Genomic DNA, 18636 nt, shown 5'->3' with positions numbered 1-18636 from the left:
TGACCACAATGGGTGCATGATGGCCATGAAACAGCATCCCCCAGCACAGGGCGCAGCAGTCAGGGACAGGGCTGTCATCATCCCTGGCCACAGGCTCACGGTCCCAACTTGCAACAGCTTCATGCTCTGCTCCTTCCAGGCCACATTTGTCACCCTGCTTTGCTGCATCACAAACACCTGCAGTGCTGTCCTCCAAGGACAAAGTAGATACATTCAAGCTCCTCTGGAACCAACGTCACTTCTTCCAGGAATCACATTAAAATAAAGTAAAAATCTCTGTTCCTCATTACAGCCAGGAACACTGAAATCCCAGAGCAGATTGCAAGCTTGCATATTTATATCTAGGTTTCAGAGCCCAGACAAAACACAGGCCACTGAGGAAGTAAAGTTAACCCTGATACTGCCATTTGTTGGATTTTTACAGTGCCTGGATATCTAAGCAGTTGGCAGATCTTGGCAAGTAAAAAATTACTGCCAAAAACCTCTCAGTATTAGACATGCTGCAATAGCTGTGGAGCTTAAATGGATGGTTTTCCAAGAAATAAAAGGTGGTCTTGTGGATGTGTAGTGGGATGTTCACCTCCTGGCTTTGTATTAGACACCCTCCATAACATGAAGCAAAGCATTTCCCAGGGTCTAGATCTTATCAGGAATAAACACTTTTGTTTATTTGCTTGGTTTTCCCTGTTGAAATCCTTTTTTCTTGTGAAAATTCAGAATTTACCAAACTTGCCTTTTCTTTCTTTTTCCTTTTTTTTTTTTTTTTTTTAAATGGAGGAGAGGCATTTGTGAGTACCAGAGTGCAAAAATACTTGGGTTATCTCTGCAATATTCAAATGTGAAATGCAATATATACATTTTGAAGGCTTCACTTTAAAAAAAATTACACTATCCTCCCACCACAAAGAGTAATAATTATTCATTATCCCCAAGTTCATCCACTTTGTCTACCTTGCAAGGCAGAGTTGCCTCTCATTACAGTGGCCCCTTCTCACGTCACTGACAGCTTGAACAGGGCAAGTGAAAGGCAGTGCTCAGGAAGATGCAGTACAGCCCCTTCTCCTAAAGGCAACTCGTAGCCCAAAAGACATTTCTCAGAACACCCAAACGATCCTTCCTGTGTAAAGGATCTCCAAGAGGTTTTTCATTAAATTCTCTCCCGAGATCTTCAGTGTCACTAAGAAGTTTTATCATCCTTGTGCTTAACTCACAGAGAATCCATAACAAGGATAGAGCCGCTCTTGTTCCCCTTGGCTCGGCTGACACATCTCTGTTGGAGTGCAGGGTTGCAGAGTCTGACCTCCAGAAGAGCCATACCTGATCAGGACTTCCAGAATTGCCTTTTATTTTTTAACTTGATTGACATCTTCCAGAAAAGTTGGGGATCCAGTGAAGTTCACCTGCCTCCCACGCAGAGATGCACAACATCTGTGAATGACATTCCTGGTCTCTTCAAGGACTCAATCTTCTCCAGGGTGCATTTACAGTTTATTTTCTCCCCCACAGGACTTGTCATTGTTCTGACCTATTTCCATCTGGAAATACAGAGTTGAACCAACACGGAATGTGTCTGGAAATCCCTTGCCTGCAGCATGCACATGTGTGACAAGTGTAAAGCACCGGAAAAAGCACAGGCGTTGAAAAAAAAATACAGGGGTACAGAAAAACACATCTCCTGTTGCTCACTGCCACATAAAACTTTGAACTAGCTATTAAAGACTTCCATGTTCTCAGACTATGAACGACAAATAGCAAACCTTTCTTTATCCTATTCTGCACTGATACTGCCTATGCAGATCAGAATGTTCTCTGAACGATGTCTACTACATGTCTTAAATTCTCCTGCTCGGGCTAGTAACCCAAAACAGAAGAGTGGCCCAACTAGCCAGGGGACCAGAAGAGGGCATTTTTCATTCCTGGTTCCTATTTTCCAATAATAATTCACTTAACTATAAAAAACCAGGCTGAAAACATCATTATTGTAGTCCACAGGGTACTGGTAAACACCTTTATCTCGCTCTCATGCAAGAGCCTAGTAACATATCTGCAAAAAGAAGTTTTGTGGGGCTGAGAAGCTGTATTACAGTACAGAAGAAGGATCTTCTTAGCACAAAGCCTATGTATCATTTAAGACTTTAAGCCTGCAGATCTTTATTGGTGTTATTTCCTAAGACAAAAGCCGCTTCGTGTTAGAAAAAATGTATTCTAAGAAAAAAAACAGCAAAAGACTCAGAGTCTTTGTGCTTGAGAACAAACCATCCCAAACTCACGATGTGACAGCTGCAAATTAAAGACGCATTTCCTGCTCTAGAGTTCAGGCTTCCTTGCTGCTGCAAAGCCTACCAGCATTAAATATTTAGCAATGGGTGCTATATCTGCTCTACCAAGTCACTTGGCTTTTCAATATTCTCATTGTTCTATTTCTTGCCCAGAACTTAAATTTGTCTTTGTCTTTCCTGACAATGAAAGAAAAGAAACAACCATTACTTACCTCACAATGACAAAATTAAAATTAAACTTCAAGCTAGAATTACCACTTTAAGTGACAATGTAAAAAAAAAATGCAAATTGAAAGAGTTTGAAGCACTAAAATACAAGCACTTTATTTTCTATTTTCTACAGGACTTGCTTCATTCATTAATTCAGTCAAATAATTTATTTGCATTAATTTAATTAGCTTTGCTCAAAATTAAAAAAAAGCAAATAGCAGGAGAGTGGCAAACTGAGGGCAGAGCAACACACCTTGCAGGCAAAGCTGGGAGGGGACTCAGCTTGCTCTAGGACTCCAGTGTTGCAAGGAAGAGAGGTTCATGCCACCCTTCAGGCACATACCTGGGGCCTCTCAGCGTGCAGTCTGACCTCGCTTCAGCCAGACACCCTGACCCACACATAATCACCTGCTCTTGAGTCTCTCTATGATTTTCTCACACGTGTCCAGAAGCACCAATAATGGGAGTAGTTGACCCACACTCATTGCAAAGCTTTTTATTTCAAATCAATCACTCCCTGTCCAAGAAGAAAATAATTAATGGCTTGCCCTTTCACAGCTGAAACTGGTATTCAGTAGCAAAGGGCTACAAGTAATGCAGAGCAGGTCTGAATTCGTACCACCAACACCAGCTGTGCAACACCTGATGGGGCACCCCAATAGCATCAGAGTCACTTGCTATGAACAGCACAAGCCCCAAAGGCACAGTCTCCTCAGAAGCACCAGCTCACCTTCAACCAGAGCCAGGGGGACCTAGATGACACCTCAGGAGAGCACAAAGAAACGTGCTGGAGAACCGCAACGGCCCCCAGTCAATGGTGTCTTCCTGCCAGGGTGCTCCCAGGTGCCTTCCAGGAGTGGTGAGGAAGATGACCCTACTTGGAAGCTGCCCACCTGGAAATAGCCAAGGTTAGGAGAAGAGGAACATTAGGGAGCTTCACACCCTACACAGCACTACCTGTTTTAGAGAGGAATAAAGCAGAAATCTTCCTTTAAAAGAGGCTTAAAACAGAGCTGAGATGTCGTGGATTATCCCGGAGATCCTATCACACATAAGGGTCATCACAGGAAGGGAGGGAGGCTGAACACTAACGGTTCAGCTAAACCACACCTCCTGCGGTCCCCAGGGCTGGGCAGAGCTGAATTGCCTTCGGACAGCTACGGCTTTGCTTGGTCCCACACACAGCACACTGTGCCCTCCTCCCATCCCCAGCTGGCAACGCGCCTCACATCCCTGGAAGGGGCATGTCCATGGCAAAGACAGGCCTTTCAGAGAAGGCACATTTATTATTTTTAAGAGAGAAAGGTGCAAGTAAAAAGAGAGACAGAGAGACGTAAGAAATGCAAAACACACCACTGGGGTAAAAAATGTCTTAATATCCAGAGTAAAAAGAATAAGGAAAATTTAAGATAAATCATAATTTTGACCACTTGAAAAAAATGCTATTATCTGGCAGGGTGAAATAAAGAAAACCCAGGAAGAAGTAAATAAATTCATTTGAGGGAGGGAAGGAAGTGTTGGGGGAAAATCAGTCCCTAAGCAATGCCTGAGGTCTGGCAGGCAGAAGTCAGTCCTCACCTTTTCTATAAAGCAGCCTGGAGTGAAACAGTTCTTGGGTCAACAAGGGAGCTGGCTGGAGGAGAGGGTGCTTCCCTTCACCCCAGGCAGGTGCCGGGCCCACCAGGACCCAGCATGACCAGCAGAGACATGGTCACGCTTGGAGAGGTAATCTCCTCTCGACGTAAGGAGATTTTCATTTTAATTTTGTGCTGGTCGCTTTACACAGGAAATGTCAGCTGAATGAAGGGAGTTAATATAATCAGATATAGCTTAGCACAGCAACAAATATATCCAGCAGAGAAAATAATATAGGCAGGGATAATTTCGCTAGACCTCCCTTGCTTCCTATTGCTCCATTCTTTTCTCTTCCTAAAAAATTACATGTATTTTTAACACATGAATAGGCATATTTCCCTGCTTCAAAAGAGCAGGTTAACACTGATGGACAGAAGAGCCATATGGGAACCTACAAAGGACTGTACATTTTCTATACTGTCCTCATCCCAACAATACACGAGTGCTTCTGTTGGACATGCTGTGCCTCTCGCAGGAGCGCCACCCTTCTCCCGCATCCACACCGTAAGTAAGCAGAACAAAATTAAGTTTCTGGTAAAAAGAATTTTTGATCAAACCAAAAAACCAACCACTCCTGAAGCTAAAGAAAGTACAAGCTGCCAACACCACTGGGACTGTCTATTTTGGGTAAGCTTTCTAGGACAACAAAATAATACAGTCTCAGGTGGACTTAACACTGCAGTCTTTTTTCTTTGGTTGGTTTTTGTTGGGGTTTTTTTGTTTTGTTTTTATCCCCACTCTCTCCTCCCTCTCTTTGGCCACTTTTTTGGCTTTTACTTTATGGGAGTTAGATGATGGTGACTGACACCCTGTGAATTTTGCTATTTCCATAAACAAAACAACTAGCTTGGAATAAAACCTCTCAGAGATGAACAACATGTCAGCTGACCCTCCACCTTTGCTCAGTGGAGCTCTCAGAAGCTTCTCAAAGGAAGATGCTCCCAATGGTTCAGACCAACTCCATTATGTTATCCTTCTGTACCCATGGTCTACTGAAAGCGGTGAGGCAGAAACTGCTAAAAAACCCCATATGGGTGGCTGAAGAGACACTGCCATATTATTCTTTTTACTTGCTGGAATCTGGCTTTTTTTTCATCACCACATTACTACTGCTTGATCCCTTCCAGAGCAGGAAATGCCCCAGAGTTACACACTTAGCCATTTATAAATTGTAAGAAAATGACCAGAAGTCTTAAACATCATATTGCTTGAAACTCCACGTGGGTCTACATGCGACCCTGATGGGGTCTAACATGAGCTCATAGTTGGGTTCTCTGTGCACCTATAGACACACACAGGCTTCAAGCGGTCTCTGTCACGTCAGCCGTAACTAGCGGGGAGGATGTGGTAGCAGCTGCCCTTCAGATTAGGGTAAACAAGTGGGAAGGCACTTTTTGTGCTTTCAAGTTGTCAGTTATTCTCAGACGTCTTTCAAAAAACCACAGATTTCAAATACAATTCCGAGCCTTCACATTTTCAGTACAAGAAGAGAGAAAAACAGAATAAAACATGATGTTATGGAAGAGATCTCACCATTTTTCAGAAGGAAACCCCTCCCTGATGGATGCCTCCACTATCCAACAACTGCAAGAAGTCAGTATCTGCAATCAGGCTCGCCCGGGATTATGTTTATTATTGGAAACTCTAAATGTCACCGCACATGGGACTAACCAGTCAAGAAAAAAACCCCAAGAGCTGTCTTTGATCTTCCTGTTCTGTAAGTCCACACATCCTCAATAAATGACAGAGGAAAGGGAAGTAAACTATTTCCAACATTTCCCATTTTCCTCAGAAAGCAGTAGCAGTACAAACATTTGAGCTGTCCATCTCTCGTCTTTGAGACCTTGTTAGCAACATGCCTTAACATCTTAGCCACCAGCACAAGTTTGAAGCACACTCTGAATTTATGCCCAAAACCACCATCCCTGCTCAATCCTAGGTTTAAATGTCCAAGCATGACACACTTGCACATGGATACAAACTGGGATGCACGTAAGTAAATGCCCTCTAGTTTCTTCTCTCTTTCCATCATCAGCTCTGTCACAGGCAATTAAAGACAATTTCTAATATCCTTTTCACCCCCAAGAGCCATGGCCTCTGCGCCTGCAGAGAAGTCCTCCAGGCCTTCCTAGCACACCTTTGTACTCTTCCTGTTCTCTGGTCACAAATAGAAAGCTTTTCCCAAATTGACTTGAAAAAGTAATCCTCATGTTTCCCTGTCAAAGCACAGTTGTAGGGAGCATCTCCCTAGAGGAGAAAGGGTAAATGATATGTTAACATTTTAAGCATGGATAAATGAGACAGTCGTTCCTAGACCACAAAGTTGACACCTAGGCAGAGAAAAACATGCATTCCTACTTGACAGATAAAGAACTGAAAGTTGTACCAACAGCATATGGCCTGACCAGCTTTACACAGCATGTGATCATCACTGGAAAAGGGAATTCTGGTCCTCTCTGCCCTGCAGAAGTGCCAGGGTGTGATACCCCTCATCTTCTCCATGACTCCAAGACCATACATTTCTTTAGGAGTCAAAGTCAGGGTTTCTGCTCATGTTTCCCTCCTAATATGTGGATAATAATAATAAGTGGGACTATGCCCTGCCTGTGATTCCTAGGGGTAAGAGCAGCCGCAGCCACACAGGGAAGGATGTCTGCAAACCCTGCCACCACTTCCACACCACAGGCTTGGGGTGCTGCTGTGGAGAAAGACACATCTCTTGCTGGGCCCTCAGGTGTGGCTCAGCTGATCACTTCTGTGATCAGTTCATATGCTTTAAAAGGCCCCAGCCATCCTGCCAGGAGCACAGCACTCCTGGGTTGTAAACCACTCAAAGAAAACTGAAAGCTTCACCAACTCCTCTGATGCACCAGCTCCCCAACAAGCAACTTTCCAGGCCCCAGCACACACCAGGCTGCAGGCTCAGTAAGAGCGAGACAGCTCCCCAAAAGCATCCAGTATTTGAAACCTGTATTTGAAAAAGTCAGGGGCACTGAGAGGTCTGGGCACCTACCACGAGGCAGGAGCTAGGGGAACGGCTATGCAGGAGAGCAGAGCTCCCCCATAACCCTTGAAGCAAGCACCCCTCCAGCTTGCACCCTCCTTGTGTCCAAGACAGAGCATGGCAGGGCGGGTTATTCATGCTGCAGCCCCCTGGCACAGCCTTTGTGCCAAATAATCAGTATCTGGGGCAGAACAAAAGAAAACATCAAAAATCCAGCTCCCCCAGACAGCAGAGCAGATCCTGATTCAATTATTGGCTTCTGTACAGAAAACACCTCCCCAACAAATGCAGTTTGAGGCCACAGCTAAAACAAATAAGAACCATGGTATAGGTCTGAAGAAAACAAGCTTCTTCTGTGCCCCATCACAGATTTCCTGGGTTACTCCAGCACAGCTCACATCCATGTTCATAGCTGGTATCACAATAAACAACAGGGAAATTAAAAACATCACACTATAAAATATAATTACAGAAAGAAAATAAAATCTGTCCGGATACTTTTTTAGGGCAGCTGTCACACTAAAAACTTCTAAGTTTCCTGTGCAAAGTGAACTTAGAAAACAGAAATGCACATGAAATAGATGGGACTCATTATGCAATAAAAACCATCCAGATGTTTTAAACATGTTCTATTTTAAACATGTTCTACATGCTCCTTAGCTTGCCCTTCAAGAGGCACCCAGGTGAAAAGTACAGGTGACAAAAACAATCTGTCTGAAGGACAACTTCAGATAAATAAACCAGATAAAGCACGAATCAGCTCCCTGGATCCAAGACCAGAGCACCAGAGGAGCAGAGGGCACACACACAGAGTGAGCCATTACGAACAGACCCTTCCAGATTTCCCCCATTGCTCAAGAAATCTCCAGCGTGGAACAGCACATGGCCTGCATGAAGAATGCCATCCACTTATGTATTGCTTGGTAACTGATGGCAAGAATATACACCAGAGTCCAGTTCTTAATAGAAACAAGCCAAAATAATTCCCTTACCTTCTGTGAAGCTGCCTGTAAGAGTTATGACAACAAACACTTTGCCTTCTGGCTCCAAATCCACCTGAAAAAGTAAAGGAAACTTTAGAAGATTGTTTTTCAAGGCAAAGACTCTTCTTGGGATTTTGCATGATAAATCTTGCTAACATTTGATAATATCTGAAGCTCTATATATATCCTCATGCACACCCATAATTTAAAAAAAAAAAAATTTAAAAAAAAATCAAGCATCCAGGGCTCAAATTGTTAAACATTCAGGCCCCCATAAAAAGTAAGGAACTTAATTCCTTCTTTCTCCTAGAAGTGCTGAACAATCTCAACCTTGATAGAAGAAATGGAGATTAAAGAAAAATAAAATAAAATATGGTTAATAGTGTTCCAGTTTGTCAGGTAAATGAAGTGGGAGTGAGATTTAACACAAGCAATTCTCTTTAAAGATCCATGCATATCTGTTTCGTGAATTAGATTAATATTTCCTCCCTATTATATCTTATCTCATTGTTTCAGTCTCTCAAAATGCCATCAGCGCTGGGATAAATGCTGATTTCTTACATAAATCACCTTTTGACCTTAAGCCATAGAAAACAGGACTGTTAGTGTTGTTACCTAAGGACTTGTCATTTAATCTAAATTAGATAGAGATACAGAACATAATTTTAGGGATCAGAGATTCAATCCCAGTGTCGGTCAACCTGTCCTTGAAAGAAGGTATTTATTTTTAGGTGAGTAGATTTTTCATTACATTTTTTAGTTACATTTTTAATTAAGGTCTTGCTTCTGGTTTTGGGGTGGGTTGGTGGTTTTTTTTGTTCGCCAGCTAGTTTTTAGCAAAAATCACAGCTAAGGATCCCTGAAGTTTGAGCCAGTCTGTCACACAGAAAGCTCACTTAAAAAAAAAAGGCAGCAACCCCCATAGACCCCAAAATTTTCTAGGTAAAAATTAGCAAAGAGGAGCTTCCCATCTTGCAGGTATCGATAATCTGCGCATAACAGAAATTCGGAAAATAGAGCTCTCTGGAGGAATGACTAAACATGATGGTTCAAACCCTCTCTGCTCTTGTACAGCCACCTTTCCTTGGTCTGACAGAAACAGAAGCATGTCTTCTACATCAGTAGCACCAAGTTTCATCACGGAGGTACCCAGAATTAACACACCTTGGCGTGCACACTGTGGAGTAGAAAAATATTTCCCAGTTCTGCAACAACAAAAAAAGATGAGCCCAAGATCCCTCTTTTTTCTTGGGTAATACACAATGTATCCTGCCAACAGTTTGATTCCTCTCCGGTGTTAACACACATCACATCATTCAAATAAACCTCTAACCATACGCCTAAACTCCCAGAGCAACAGTGTATACATCACCACTAATCCAGACAACATTTGTCCCTGGCATGCAAAACCCTGCCATGCACCAACTGGTCCTTTTAAGGGAATAACATTAAGATAGAGGTAAAAGAGAAAGTTGAACTCCATGTATCTGACAGAGGAGGCAAACAGCCATCCTACAAATGGACAGAGAGGGCTGTGGGGTGGGTGAAGAGGTGTCCAAGCCAGGCTGGCTCTGCAGCGTTAAGGTATAGCAGCGCTTTCTGCTGGCACCTCTGCTCCTGGGGATAATAACTGCAGCTCCACTAACATAAGCCGAGAGAAAACAATCGCTGGGGTGAGGTGGAAGCAAAGACAGCACACACCATCACCATACATTTCCCTAGCCTACACTGTGTTGTAGAGGTAAAGAAATTGTTTTTTAAACTATTGGGAATTCATTAGGATAGGCACAGCAAATATTTTCAGGGAAAGGACAAGAGAACATCCTATTCGCATGACTCCAGCTGCAGTCCAGAAGTGACACACCTCTATCAATGGGATACAAAACAGGGAAGTTAGAACTGCTTAGGAAAATCCTACCAAAATGTTCATTTTATGGTCACTATTTTTTCCACTTAAAAAAAAAAAATCAAAAAAAAAAAAAATCAATCTCACTGGGAAAATTTAATTAAATATTTAGCATTGACTCAATATTAAATTTTGCATTTGCTTGGGCTGCTTACTACACTGACTTTAGGAAGCTGTGTTTGAACAGCCCTCTGTCTCCATTAATACAGAAGACATTCACCAAATAAACTTCAACTCCAGCTATCTCATGAATAATTTTTTCCTAAATTTCAGTTCACTGATGAGATATACAGCTTTGTAAAGAAATGGTTATTTCAAAAATATGTAATATCTATAATATATACATATACAGTCACCCAAATGGATTTATGCAATATCAAAAATTTAGATTTTATGGGAAAATCCTTACTTAGGTTTCCAAAATCATTCTTCAGTGCTTATCATTTTTCTGCCAGTCTCCATACACAGTGATTCACAAAGAGGATCCTTCTTCTCTTCTCCCAACATACACGGTCTTTGGTGGGATACAGAACGAACCCTGCACTCCTTGTTTAGTCTTAAAAGCAAAGGCTTGTCAAGACATGAGCAGCTGGGCTGAGAACAGGAGATGCAACAGAAGCATCATCCATCTTCAACACAGGAAACAAACAAAAATTGGTCCCAACTCTGTGACACACCTTGCTCTCCACCACTGCAAATGAGATTCCTCTGCCCAGAGTAGCATAGTCTTACAAAACAGAAACAAAATACTTCTCTCCCCTCCAGACTCCAAGACTAAAGACCAAGTCAAATCCTCTACACTAAGCAGCCATGCTCGTATTATAAATTTCTAGAGCACTCAATAAAGAGGATCTAGCTACACTCGATCATCTCACGGCACATGGTAGCAGGGTCTAATGAAAAGTTACAGTTGAAAGGCTCAAAAATGAAGACTGAAGCCCCAGCATACCAGGAGCTGCTGAAACTTTGGCACACTGGCACCCCACTGGATGCAGGACTGATAGTGAAATCTTGTCCTATACAAGAGGTTAAAACAGACAGTCTTAAGAGTTTCTCTGGTCTTAATTTGATAGCAATAGCAACAACAAAAGCTAAGATACAATGAAATTAAGTAATTAAAATTAATAGACCATTGGTAAAAGTCCGGCTTTTGGACCTGCTATGATCTCCTTTAAATACAAAATTTGACCAGTTAAGTAGCAGCCAACACAATATCAGAGATCAGCTCCCAGTTACGTGGAACGTGCCTGAAACAGAAAATAATCTCTGACCTAGAAAACTGAAAGCAAAATGTCTGACCACAGACCTGCCCTCCCATGAGCCTGCCTGAGATCAGACAATTGAGCAGCTCCCAGACAGCAACACTCCCCTGCTTCCTCTCGGCCATTGCACGGCCCCCCAGTACAACAGCCACACAACACGGAGGGCCCTCGTGCTGGCGGCAGTTAACTCCTCTGAGCTCATCACACTTGCTGGACCACAACCTGCAATGCCCGTGCAGCCAGAGGGATGCTCACATGCTGCTCTGGCGTGCACAGCCAGCGGCTTGCTAAGCCCAGGCCCTAGGGCTAACCTCAGCTATCCTTGCAGCTCAGTTCCTGCCACTGCTTTACATCTTCATTACCGCCTTCACGCTTTGTGGTGCAGCTACAGAAACAGCATGTGCTTCGGGATTGCTTTACCAACCCAACAAGCAACTGAAGCCACATTTGGGCCATAACCATATGAAACCAGATGCCCACAAATGAAGACTGTGGTACCTTACTTCTTCCCCAAAAGGAGGAACTCTGAATATAAATGCTCCTTCAATCTCTTCAGTCACTGAAGAAATTACATCACTAGCACCTACTTTCACAGACTGAGGACTTCTCACTAAGCTCTGTTATTTTATAAGATTTGAGTATGTGAAAAGGAAGCAGCTGCCAAAGGACTGGCCCTCCAGCCATGGAAGGAATAACCTTATCTAGCAACGGCTGGCTGGCAGCCCAGGCCCTGACGGCATGCCGGCAAGGCTCCGGCAACGTCAGTACCTCCCAGCATCAGTGAACACCCTTGGGATCCAGCCTCACAACACCAGTGCGGGTGTAACACAAGTATCACGCATACACCAAGTTTTGCTTATTGCTTCTTTTCTTCCCACAACTGACCATGGCTGCTTAAAGGCAAAAAAATATGTTTTTACAGAGAAGCAAGGGCCACGGTATTATTCTTGACAGAATTATTAAAGTCCAAAGCAGACCAAATCAGTTTGGGTCAACAATGCAGCTGATGCTGATCTTCTTTCTCAAAGAAAGCAAGAGAACCTCGGAGAAACTCAACTGTCTGATGCTAAGGGAGAACTCCTATATCATAATATAGGAGATGATACAGGAATGTAACCATGTGTACATGTTTGAGAACAATATTCAAAGAGTAATAAGTACAGAGAAAAGCCTCCTAATGCCAAAATCTATCTGGCACAGGGTAACTTCTTTTAGGGAATTGCAGAATTCTGCCTGGAAGGTTTAGTATCAGAGCAGGAGATGCACTGCAGTGGGAAAAGTCCTGTTGTATTGGGAGAGGCAGAGGACGTCTGAATTTTTATTTATGCATGATATTGTGAATGCTATGAGGTACACTGATCTCCAAACAAATCAAACTAAACTGGTGGTATGCTGCATCACACCACTGGCCTGCATAGCTGTAAACAGTAATCACCCTCCTCACTCTCCAGCGCTTTCATCCCCAGCCTGGTCCCTCAGAGAACAACCAGGAGGAAAAACAGACTTTCCGGCTGGTTTAGAGGTGACTTGGCCAAGCTTTAGCTAACTGGGAGAGGAAAGTGTGCTTATCAGCATAGTAAAGCCTTTAATCGCTGCTCTCTTCTAGTTCAAGGAAATGGAAGGCAGCACGTGCCTCCACAGCACAAAGGGTGGATAAGATCAACTGTAGGAGCTCAGGAACCCCCTTTGTATCTGTAAGAACAATACAGGATTTTGGCCCACAGCTAAGCATACACTTTAACTTCTGTTGAACTTCACAGCCGTATCTAAGAGAAAATAAGCGCTGGAGGATTTTGGCAAGCAAGCTGGAAATGAGCAAGGACTGTTGAGTTCAGCCACGGTTTCATTACCCTGCCATTGTGAGATGCAACACTTTGGCAATGAGGCTGAACACACACAGGACGGAGGAGGACTCCATTCCTAATTCAAACCACTCACATGGTGCCCCATGCCTGAACTTGCTGAGATCACACAGCTCCCACGTGACTTCAAAGGGAGCTGCAAGGGATCGGTTTCCCACAAGAAGAGGCCCCAGTCAACCACCTCACACACCTTATTCAGAAAAGGACTGTACTAACACTGTTCCCAACAACTAGGCAAGTGTCATTAACTCCCCTTCTCTGCGTTACAAAAAAAAAAAAAAAAAGACTAGTTCAGGAGTGAATGAGAGAACAGATTCAGGGAGACCGAAACAGGGATCCTTAATAATATGCCTTCACACATATAATAAAAACTGGTCACGCGTGATTCATCAATGGAAGAGGTTTGGAAAACAAATTCAGAAGGAGGGTAATCTCTCAGGCAACATATCAACACCCAGTTAAAGCATCCACTGAACTTGAAGAGCAGGTATAGTCAGTCAGCCTCAGAGAGCCAGGCATGTCTCTGAAAAAGTCACTGTGGATGGGAAGAGGCAGATTCGAAGGGTGGCCTGCCTGCCTGTGAGTTGCTCACTCTCCAAAAGAGAGACAAGGTGGACCTCCAGGATGAAGAGACATCTTCAACACTGCATGAGCATTAATTATTGCAAACACAAGTTCAGAAAATTTTTTCTTCCTTCCCTCCCCTATCCAGTCTGAAAAGCCTGATTTGAAGTATACTGAAATCAGCGGGAATCTTTTTATTGTCTTTGGATCAGACACAAAAGACGACTGCATTTACCCTGAAGCCCAGAACATCATTTCTCCCATTGCTGCTCCGTCCTTCCTTCCCCACAGGCACAATTACTAAGCATCCTAAAAGTACAACCTTTTTCTAAGCCATGTCAGTGCTGACGTGGCTTCAAAACCAGAACAAGCCAGACACTTGCAGTGAATAAAGCAAATATAAAAGCTACCTGGGGACTTAATTAGCTTAATTAAACAAGTAGCTATATCTTTTGACTTCCTACACAATTTTTAAATTTAATTAACAGAACTGCACATATAATCAGTCATTTGTAGAGGCAATTCCCAAGGCTCTGTTCAGTCAAAAGAGCTGAAAGTCTGGGGTAAGCTAAAGCTGTTTTTTCACATGCCTCTAGTTATTTCTTTTAATCTTTCTTGTTAAAGCTCCTAACAGATCATGCCTATGGAATGCCAAATCTTCCTTCATTTTAATAAGGTAGCACCTCCACCTGAGCATGCTTTTGTTGGACAGGTCAAGTAGCAACTTTCTCAGCCAATACATGGTGTTTGGATAAATCAGTCCCTCTTGCACATTTTGAGGCTGACAGACACTTGTTTATCAAGTCAAGCACCTTAGAAAAATCCTTAGGGCTTCCTAGTATAAAGGAGATTTTGCATTTCCAGACCAACAGATTAAAGTATTTTTCCTACAAATGCACAGCAAGCAATTTTCAAGATTCAAATCTGTGTGACCGAAAAAAAAAAAAGGTGCCAAGTATCTTCTCATTCCTGCAAAGGCCAGCAAGTGCTTAGGACAGTAATTTCCATGGCAGAGATGCCAAGGGCAGACATGGACAGTTTCTCAGTGACCCATGGCAAGTTCTGTGCAGGAGAGGCCCTAGAAGATGCTATTTGGTGAACAGCAGTGGCCCCAGCTCTTGTTCCACCCAAGCTCTGAATATGGTGCTGCCAAACAGCAGCATTTCCCTACTCCCACCAATACCTAATTTTGATGCCAGCTCTCAAAACAAAGAGTGAGCACAGGGTGACCCAGCTGCCAATCCCACCTCTAACTGGCAGGTCCACACACTGTGCTGAATTCACAGAGTGTTGAAGCCCTTACAACTCACTGATTCCAGCTGCAGAAGATGCACCATTAGACCTATAAACAATACCTGGTCCCTTGTGGGGCAACCTGGTCACCTCCTGGTAAGGGACAAAGGCTCAAAACTTCTGTCCCCTGCAACTGACAGTAGCTGTCAAAGTTTCAAGGGTAAAAGAAACCTTTCCAACAACTGTTACTGCCATATGTTTAACACTCTGGAGGTAAACCTACAAATGGGTGTAAAGTTAGTCTCTCTCAGAACTCCTATAACCAGTTATTCCAGCTATTACTATAATATTGTCATTCTAATTTTTTGTTCCAGGACAGCTGTTTAAAATATTACTTTTGTTTTCAGTCAAGCAGCATAATTATAAGCTGTGCACCAGCCATGAACAATCATGCATAACTAATGACTCTCAGCCAATCCTGGACTCTTTAATCAATTTAAATCTAGTTTAATCCAAGAGATTACCCACTTTAACAGGAGATTTGCTCACACAGGAAAAGCAAAGGCTGCAACAAGAGTTATCTATCCCATGAAAATTTTTGCCAAGAAAACTTGCTTGAAGGGCAACAAGTAAAATACAGATAAAAAAAGGAGGTTTCAAATTTTCAAAAAATAAAATTTTCAAAAGCATGAGACAAAGCCTGCTCCACTGGAGTTATACCAATTTATATTACTTTTGAGAAATCCCACCTCTAAAATAACAATTTATTTATAAGTAATAGTTGCAGGTGGCTGCTCTTTAGTATATTTGAAAAAAATTGTAGGGTTACAAAGCTGAAAAGATACACACACACAACTGGTTCAAGGAATGTTGTATTTTTGTTCTCCTTACGTTTTTAAAGAAAACCACTCTCCAAAGGGATTTCTGATCTCTTTTTCCTGAGTTATGTGGCAGACGGAGGGAATTCAATCACCAGTTTATCAGTCCCACAGTACTAAAGTTTCTTGAAGACCAAGCATTGACCCCAACAGCACCACCGCTGAGCAAGAACCTGTTCCTTCAGCAATGTCAGTGAAACTCAAAATGAAATAGGGGAGGGGGGAAGGTCTAAGAATCGCACGCACACACTGGCATCTGCAACGGGGGAGGGCTTTCATCCACAACCCTAGAGAGGCTAGAAAGGACTAGAGTGGTAAATGGGCAGAGAAGAAAACATGAAAGATGTCCAGACCCTAGCAGCGAGGGTCCGTTCTCTGAGGGCACAGAACATGCCAAGCGTGGGAAGACTGCAAACTGCCCACGAACAGCAAAGCAGGTGCTGAAACTCCCGCCTCAGCTTCAAAGAGGTGGTTTGTTGTCAACCCTCCCTGCGGGTCAGGGGAGGAAGGTGGTCTCGCAGGCGGCCGCCGGCAGCTCTCGAAGCGGCGGTGGAGCCTGAGCTTTCCGCGGGCGGCTCTGATCGGCAGGGCGCAGGCACGCTGCGGTGCATGGCTTCCTGCCCTGCACGGCTCCTGCAGCCCCGCTGCTGCACAGGGCCCGGCCAGCCAGACGGCCTGAGCTGGGGGAGCAGTGCTGCTGGCATACAGAGCCCTGGAAGGCCAAGGTCTCCCCTTTTGGGCAAAGCCTTGGGGAACGGGTAAGAGCAAGGCGACAAAAAGCCTGCTCTGAACCAGCTTCGCACCCAGGAGACATCAAGTTGCAGGCAACTCGGCTCCGTGGCTCCGCTTTCCCACCTGGCTGACAAACAGCATCTCCTTTGCTCTAGTGACTGTACGTGGTGGCCAGGGGAAACGTCAGGCTGAGAGCAAAGGCTGCTCTGTGCCTCCCTGAAGAGCCTCTGCAACCCAGCGAACCGCAGAGAACAGGGGCAGGACACCACTCCCCGGGGGGCCTCTTGACACCTTCGTGTCACCTCCCCTGGCCCTTCCACAGCCTGTACCACCACAGCCTACTTGAAACCAAAACCGCGTGGGCAGGACACATTCTGCCCTTCCCTACCACATGCACATACAAGCAGAGCTTTAGCTCTGCTGCACACAGATTATTAAACATACATCTTACTTTGTAACACCATGCCAAATACCACCACCGTGGTCAGTCCATCACTCGATTTTCCTCTCAACTCCTCTTGCCTTCCTCCTAGAGCTTTTTTTTTAAAAAAAGGGATTTAGGAGGAAAAAAAAAGTCACAGATTACTCTCAGTTTCTAACAGGCAGGTATGAACATCAATGTAGGACCATTAAATTAAAGGATGGCAAATGCAGAGCTTCATTTTCAGCTGTTTGAACACTTGATTACAACAAATAAACCCATGTACACATTTGGTAGCTGCTATCAAGATATCGGCTTTACATACGCAATGTATGGAAATCTGCCTGCAAACACCTATATATGCAAATGCAGGTAAAAGAAGCTGAAAGTGGGACAAGGTCTCTGCTCTTGAGAGGACTTAAGAGCTTTGACAACAAACAAAATTTTCTATTTCCATTCAATGAACAGTAACAACAGATCAATAAACCTCAACAACCAGTTATTACCAACAAAACAAAAATCTTTCAACAGCTATAAAGCCCTGGGACACCACTTCAGCTATTACACTCTGGACACATGAGTTGTGAAGGGATGATGCTGACAGCCCATGCTTTAGGTCTCTCACCAAGTATACAATGCAGGAAATGCCATTTTCTGTCTCCAAGTTCTGGAGATGATCAACAAACATATTTTCCATCACATATATTAACTAAATATAACTTGGCAGAAAAACCAGGAAGTTTTTGCCAGTTTTGCTGTTTACAGTCATAAAGAAATAAATCACTGAGGGGTGCCAAACAGGCAAGTTGGTGGCACTTCCTGTCTGGAAATGCTCCAAGGGCCGTAGTAACGAGTTGGTAAGCGGATTTTTCTCAAAGTAAAACACTGACATAACTGAGCTGCACACTGATGCAGTATGCCCCGACAAGGAAAGGGCAGGTGTGTGCTAGCAAGTGAGCAAGCCCAGGTAGCCCATGTACCAGCCAGTGCACACCAGAGACCTGGGTTTTGCCCAGAGAGGAACAGAACAGGCATCAGGCAGAAATACAGAAGCAGAAAGAAAAAGATTAGGCAGAGAAGCAGTAACAATGCTCTTGGTCTTCAGAAGTCTTCCAAGGCACGGCATTCACCTGCAGTTTTAATTAACCTTATTAACAAATCTACGCAGACTTATGAATCATGCATGACTTCACATTAAGCAGCAAAGTCTGCATCGTTGTCTGAGGTTCTGTGGTCAAGGTACTCCTGGTCACCCAAGGACTGTCACTGCACAGCTACAACAGGAGAGCACTACGTAACTTAGGAGAAATCCACTGGGTTGTACAATGTCAGACAGGGCCCTCAATATCCTGTTCATAGATCCAACTCACAGAACTGTGAACCCCTAAACCAGCTGCAATACTCTGCAAAGAACCCTGTTGCAGTTGTCTCCCCAGCACCTTGCTCATTCATATACTTGCACTGTTCTCCAGTATTCCATGCTGGGAAGTATTTCCTTGTTATTCATAGGTTTTATAGCATAATCTTAAACTTCCATGAAATTCTTCCCATTCAAGTCTCCATTAGGTATGTCACTATTTCTAAAATATCTTCCTACTACATATAATTCATTTGGTGTACTGCTGCTTTTCCATTTTTGTCCAACAGCTCTTTCTTCTTTCTAAAAC

General features: G+C 43.6%; 1 protein-coding gene across 1 annotated transcript in view; it reads right to left on the bottom strand.

Moving 5' to 3' along the window:
- Positions 1–18636, bottom strand: part of PRKCH (protein kinase C eta) — a 120417-nt gene that overhangs the window by 82834 nt on the left and 18947 nt on the right. Inside the window, exon 2 of the mRNA XM_074909323.1 lies at positions 8121–8184. Within this exon, the coding sequence (XP_074765424.1) occupies positions 8121–8184 (64 nt within the window). The remainder of the gene's footprint in view (positions 1–8120; positions 8185–18636) is intronic.

The sequence above is a fragment of the Athene noctua genome, chromosome 6 (assembly GCF_965140245.1).
Source record: "Athene noctua chromosome 6, bAthNoc1.hap1.1, whole genome shotgun sequence".
Lineage (NCBI taxonomy): Eukaryota > Metazoa > Chordata > Aves > Strigiformes > Strigidae > Athene > Athene noctua.
The sequence above is the reverse complement of the archived record's forward strand: the minus strand, read 5'-3'. Positions and strand labels throughout refer to the sequence as shown.